The sequence below is a fragment of the Podarcis vaucheri genome (assembly GCF_965113315.1).
Source record: "Podarcis vaucheri genome assembly, chromosome: W".
NCBI classification, from domain to species: domain Eukaryota; kingdom Metazoa; phylum Chordata; class Lepidosauria; order Squamata; family Lacertidae; genus Podarcis; species Podarcis vaucheri.
This window is the reverse complement of record NC_138757.1, coordinates 34,798,284-34,804,438: the sequence shown is the minus strand read 5'-3', so window position 1 is coordinate 34,804,438 and position 6,155 is coordinate 34,798,284. Positions and strand designations below refer to the sequence as shown.

Here is a 6,155-nt window from a genome sequence, read left to right as displayed (position 1 = left end):
ACTACATATCATTTTGTTCTGTGATGCGTCCCCTGTGCAACTATATTATTATCAGCCAGAGGGGCCCTCTTGAGCTATAAAGTGCAACTTAAGTGGGACAAATCCCCCCCCCATAACATTTAGATGGATTTAGGGGAGTGCAACTGGTTTGGTCACCCTGGCGTGAAGTCTTGCGGGCCCCACAGGGGACACCGCAACTATGATGTTGAATAGACGTTGAGAGGTGTGGGGGCACTGAATTTTGGCATCGTACAGGGCTCCCCTGGAATTTGAGATGCCATGGTTCACCACTGAAGAACGTTTGTGGTATGAAAAAGGTACCTGGTTTCAGCTGGAAGTTAGGGGGCACTGGTTGGAAGGGTCGGAGTATGTCTGTCCCGAAAGCTTTGCAGGCACGAACAGTACTGAATACAGTCTTGCATATAACTGCCCTCCTACTGTCATGAATAGAAACAATCTGTTTTACAGAGGCTGTTTAGCTTGCTCTTTTTACCCCTTTACTAGACAGGCTGTATTTCTGTGCTGTTTTCAGAGTCGGGAATGCCCATTCCTTCATGGCCAGCATGGAAACCCAGAAAGCTAGCCATTTAGGAGGTTTGCAAAGAGGACAAGGGTGTTACGGGGTAATCTTCTAGCAAACAAGCTTGGCACAGCAGATCTGAGAGGTGGTTTTCTGCTCCCGGAAAGCCAGCCTGGAAACCAGGTTGCCAGGTGAAGGAAGAATGGAGAGACCAACCAACTCACTTGCCTTCAAAGAATTTCTGGTTGCCTGTGGCTACTGGGATAGTGCTTAGATATCAGGCTGGCTGACACATCTTAAAAAATACAAGGGAAAAGCTTTTTTTCTTTCATTAGCAAAGCTCCTTTGGGGCCCCGAATAGCTAAGCTGAGGAAGAAGTGGCTGGTCTTACTTGTTTGTTCTTGGTCCTGATCTTGCCTGCCCTTGTAATCCTACCTGCCACACACTCCTGTTGTCTTTCCATATTTAAGCAGCACGTCTGTTCCGATTGGAGTCCTATTCCTGCAGTTCCACATCCTTCTCTTTGGCACTTGGGCATTCGGTTCCAGGAGCTGGACCTGAGCACAGAGGCTTTCTTCTACTTGGACTCGACAAAGGAGCAAGAGTGGCTGACAGCTGTGGAAAAGGCTTTGCGTTCCAAATCCAAGTACAAAAAAGTAAGTCCAACCCCACCCATTTCTTCAGCAGCCAGACAGCTGTCAGGAGCTGGAGTGAGGAGGAGGAGGAGGTCAGCAAGAAAAAACACCTGGTGTCAGTGGTGTTTTATTCAAAAGAAGCCAACATTCTTCATTCAAAGAAACCCAAACCGTGCAGGCCTCGTGATCACAGAAACCTTTCCCAACAGCTCTTGCCCCAGTGAGGTAGTTGTGAAGGCTGAAGGTTGCTACCCTCCCACCACTCTCTGAAGTCTCCTCCTCCCCCTGGTCCTTCCCAAGCAACCTGAGACTCTGACACCTTGCCTGTCTTTGCTCCCTCCTCTTAATTTCTCTGTGTTCTGGGAGACCAGCAGGGAGGGGAGCTGATCGCAGCAGGATGGGGAGACCCCCTGGCTTCTTCAGCAGCCTGCCTGATCTCTGCCTCTTGACCCCCGCCTCCAGCCTCCACTTCTGCCTCGGATTCTGGGCTGCTGTTTGCCACAGAATCTTCCTGCCCTCCTGCCTCTTCAGTTTCCAACACCTCCTCTTGCTCACAGTCTGCTCCCTCTTCTCCCTCGGACGACCCCCCACCAGTTCCCTGGCTCTGAGCCTTCTTCCCTTGGGGGATCCCCAGTTGGTGCCACCTGCCACTCCTATCTGCATCCAGCCGGCCCAGGACAGCAAGCAATGAACAGAGCTGGTAGACATCCCAGTACCTTGCATCTTCTAGGTGCAGCTGGTCCGTCTAGTCGGAATGATGTTGCTCATCTTTGTCCGGAAGGACCAGCTCAGCCGCATCAAGGAAGTGATGAGGGAGACAGTGGGCACAGGCATCATGGGGAAGATGGGGAGTAGACCCTGAGAGCGGAATTCCCTACGTCTATCTTTCTGTCTGTCTATCTGTTTTTCTAATCTCTGCCAACCAGTTTCCCCCTCTTTCCTGCTTGCTCACTAACAGGCATCTTTGCTCCGCCCCTGCAGGGTAACAAGGGGTGTGTGGCCGTGAGGTTTGTCTTCAACAATACCAGCTTCTGCATGGTCAATTCCCACCTTGCTGCCCACGTGGAAGACTTCGGGCGCTGAAACCAGGATTACAAGGATATCTGTGCCCAGATGAGCTTCCTGCCCCCTGACCAGGGTCTGCCGCAGCTGACAATCATGAAAACGAGTGCGTTTCGAGGGCTTGGAGGGAGAGAGCCTTGGCTGATGTAACTTGCTGGTCTCCGCTATCTGGAGAAGCAAATTGAGTCATGTTTCTGTAACTTTCCTGCCTGTGTGTAGCTCAGGGTAGGCAGCATTTGTTGTTGTTTAGTCGTTTAGTCGTGTCCGCCTCTGTGTGACCCCCTGGACCAGAGCACGCCAGGCCCTCCTGTCTTCCACTGCCTCCCGCAGTTTGGTCAAACTCATGCTGGTAGCTTCGAGAACACTGTCCCACCATCTCGTCCTCTGTCGTCCCCTTCTCCTTGTGTCTTTCCCAACATCAGAGTCTTTTCCAGGGAGTCTTCTCTTCTCATGAGGTGGCCAAAGTATTGGAGCCTCAGCTTCAGGATCTGTCCTTCCAGTGAGCACTCAGGGCTGATTTCCTTCAGAATGGATAGGTTTGATCTTCTTGCAGTCCTTGGGACTCTCAAGAGTCTCCTCTAGCACCAGAATTCAAAAGCATCAATTCTTCGGTGATCAGCCTTCTTTATGGCAGGCAGCATAGTGCTCTCCAAATGTTGATAGACCAAAATTACCATAATTGCTAAGAATTGGCCTTGCTGACTGGGGCTCATGAGAGTTCCACTTCAGCAACACCAGGAGGGTGCAGTGTCGGCGATCCCTGCTGCTGCAGCTGCAACACTAAGGTTTCTTCTAGAGCAGCCAGTAGAGAGCAAGATAAACCGAGTGGCAGAGATGTATTAGATTAGATTATAGCAAATGTAGGCAACTTCTCCAGTGACCGGGGTGGGAGTTGCAGTTTGTTAAGGGCAGTAACGCAAAAGCAGAGCGGCCATTTTACATGGAGAAGGTTCCAGGCTCAGTCACCAGTGTGTGCAGATCGGGCTGGGCATGATCTCTGCCTGAAAGCTGCTGCCAGTCCATGTAGTCAGTCCTGAGCTTGATGGGTCAATGGTCTGCCTCAATATAAGGTAGCTTCCTATGTTCCTGTGTACTACAGCAGGGTTTGGAGGGCCACAAGCGCCCTGCCCATGAATTCAAGAACCAGGGGAAATTCTAAAAGTCTTTGCTGGAAGGACATCAAATCAGGGGCCAGGTGAACCTCTTTGGGAGATTATTCTGAAAGGTCGGGTGCCATGACTGAAAAGGCCCTGCCATACTTGAAAGAGCAGGAGTTCCCTGGGAAAGGGATTCTAGTCAGTGGAGAGGCAGTGCAAACATAAGTGGGCCTTCTTCTGGTACCCTTTTCCCAAACCTTGAAACACTTGAAAGGCCAAATGGGATGCTCTGAATTGGGCCTGGAAGCAGTACAAGAGCCAGTCTAGTTCACAGAGCACTAGCCTAATATGATCATACTGCCCAATCCTAGTTATCAGTCTTACTACATATTGCAGGAAGTGGCAGCAGGCTGCCCCCCGCTCCCCGCCCCCGTGAGCTAGCCTGTAGCTGTGGTTGCTTTGCTTTTTTCCAGCACTGTCATCTGATCACTAAAAATGAGCTTCAGAGACTTCTGACCTACGACCAGGTGAGAGACATCTTTGTGTTATATGTGGTGGTTTAGGATATTGCCCTGTTTATTTCCTTTGTCTGGGATACCACAGCCTAGGCTAGAGAAACCACTTTCAGACAGGTATTCCGGGCGGCGTCAAGATGGCGATGAGGTAAGACGCATTTGCCGGAGTTCATCTCGAATCCTCTTTAAAATCTGTGTTGTGGCTCCCAGCCTTGCAAGTTTTTGCTGAAGATTGTATCAGGGTGTTGGAGCCCATGCCAGGAGTTCACATTGTTGATAACTGTAAAGCCTGCATCGTAAATCAGCTTTAATGAGCAGATAATTGTATTCTCCGGCAGCCTTGGTAGCAGCCCTCGACTTACTGGCTCTCCGCCAGCTCACATTCAGTTGTTATTTTTATTTCTACCACCTTTTACTACCTTTTAAGCACCGCTATTTTAAAAGACTTATAACGATGGGCCAAGGCAAACGCCTAAGGGATTGTGACGAGGCTCTGCCCTCCCCAAGAGCCAAACAATTAAAAACCGACCCCCCCCCCCGTACCTGGCAAACGGAGTGACCCCATTGAACGCTGCTATAGGGTGAAAACTCAGAACCGTTTCTACCCTCTAACATCTCCAGAAACAACGTCAACACCAGAGGAATTATTTTTACCTCGGATTAAATCTGTGGACGGCAAGCTTGGAGGAGGAGGGTGTGTCCCACTGGGGGTGGTGCAGGACGCCGGAGCTGAGGACTGTGCAAGACAAGAACAACATGAACATCTCCATCTTGTGGTCAGAACCCTTAATTGCATATTCAAGAAGATTGATGTGCTATCCTCCCAGCTATGTAACCTCGAACAGAAAATTGATAACTTCTGGTCAAAGTTTAAACCAACTGTAGATACGGGGGAATTGAAGTGCCAGAGGTCCTTGCCTTCTACCCAAAAAAGAAGTGTGATCCCTAAATACAAACCAAATCCTGCACTGAAACATCAAGCATTGTCCCTGCAACCTAAGAAAATCTGCCTAAACATCGGGGCAGGGTCACCAAGGTGGCTTACTCTGAGTGGGGTTAAAAAGCACCTAAGCAATCTCCTAAACATAGAAATCTCACAATGCGATCTCATTGCAGTATTACCTTTGAACCAGCACCTCGGGCAACAGAAAGTGATGCTTGCGTTTTACTCTCCAAGGATTCCTTCAGCTATCATCAGGCAGAAACCACTCTTGGCTAGGTACGATATCATCCCAACAAGAGTTTTTATGGATAGCATGACCCACCCCCTCCTACTTGCCGGTCACGGCACGGAGTGGACTCTGTCGGAGAGGTCGGGAGTACCTCGGGACATCGAGCCTCCTCTCCCGGAGGATATCCATCCGTACCGAAACTGGACTCACCCTACGTCCCCACGAGCTCTAAAGAAACCCACTGGCGCAAGTAATTCTCTGACCCCGCCGGAGGAAAGAGAGCTTTTAGCCACCTTTGGCGACCTTCCACCGAGAGAACAAGAAATAATTGATAGACTAGAAGTACTTAATCATCAGCTCATACATGTCCAGAAGAACGGAAAAGTCCTGCCCACTTTTCAGGATTACCCTGCCAGCTTTTCGGAGTCGTGTTTTAAGGAAGCAGGAAGTCTTCCTCACCTTAGTCCTGCTCCTAAACCCATTCCTCCCCCATTTGTGGGCAAAACCCACCGGCGCTTGGCAGACCCAGGTCTTGCCCCACAAGTTGGTCTCTCACCTCAACTCTTGATAAATTTTGACTCGCCCTCCAAGAGCCCCCCGCTGAGGAGTGTAGCTCAGAGTTCCTTCCACCAAAACAATTCCTTACCATCTGATCCATCAATGCCGGAACTGGAGTCCTCTTATTCCCCTGAGCGGCATAGACCCGACATACGAACGGTACCAGTACGCCAAGCATCCCCTGTACCTTCACCAGCATCAGGTCATGGGAGTGCTCCACCCACATCAAAAAATGGCCCGGATTTGATTGAAGACCCGGCCGGTCATATAAATCAAATGGTTTCATCGGCGACCTTCAGCCCTCGCGGTGGGGCAGTCTCAGCAAATCCAGTGGAGTTTCCCACTGAAGTGTCCGCCCTTGGGTTACCCAGCGGGAGACCCGTTTTGTCGCCCCAGTCAGAATACTTCACTACCAACTTCAAGACCAGGTACCTTCAGCAGGTGCCTGCCATGCAAAGTAAAATAACTGACTTTTTCGTGGGGTCTGCCTTGCCTCCAAAGGACCCACATCTCTCCCTGAAATGACAGCGAATTGGTCACAACAGGAACTCCCCCCTATCAGTCCTCAGCTGGAACATTGCGGGCTGGAGGGGGAA

At 50.3% G+C, this 6,155-nt stretch overlaps 1 protein-coding gene across 1 annotated transcript in view; it reads left to right on the top strand.

Moving 5' to 3' along the window:
• Positions 1 to 368: 368 nt before the first annotated feature.
• LOC309523275 (inositol polyphosphate 5-phosphatase OCRL-like) overlaps positions 369 to 6,155 on the top strand; it is a gene marked incomplete at both ends in the record, with an annotated part of 52,359 nt that continues 46,572 nt past the window's right edge. Inside the window, 4 exons of the mRNA XM_082207060.1 lie at positions 369 to 401; positions 1,069 to 1,176; positions 1,886 to 1,975; positions 3,788 to 3,841. Coding sequence (XP_082063186.1) covers positions 369 to 401; positions 1,069 to 1,176; positions 1,886 to 1,975; positions 3,788 to 3,841 — 285 coding nt within the window. The remainder of the gene's footprint in view (positions 402 to 1,068; positions 1,177 to 1,885; positions 1,976 to 3,787; positions 3,842 to 6,155) is intronic.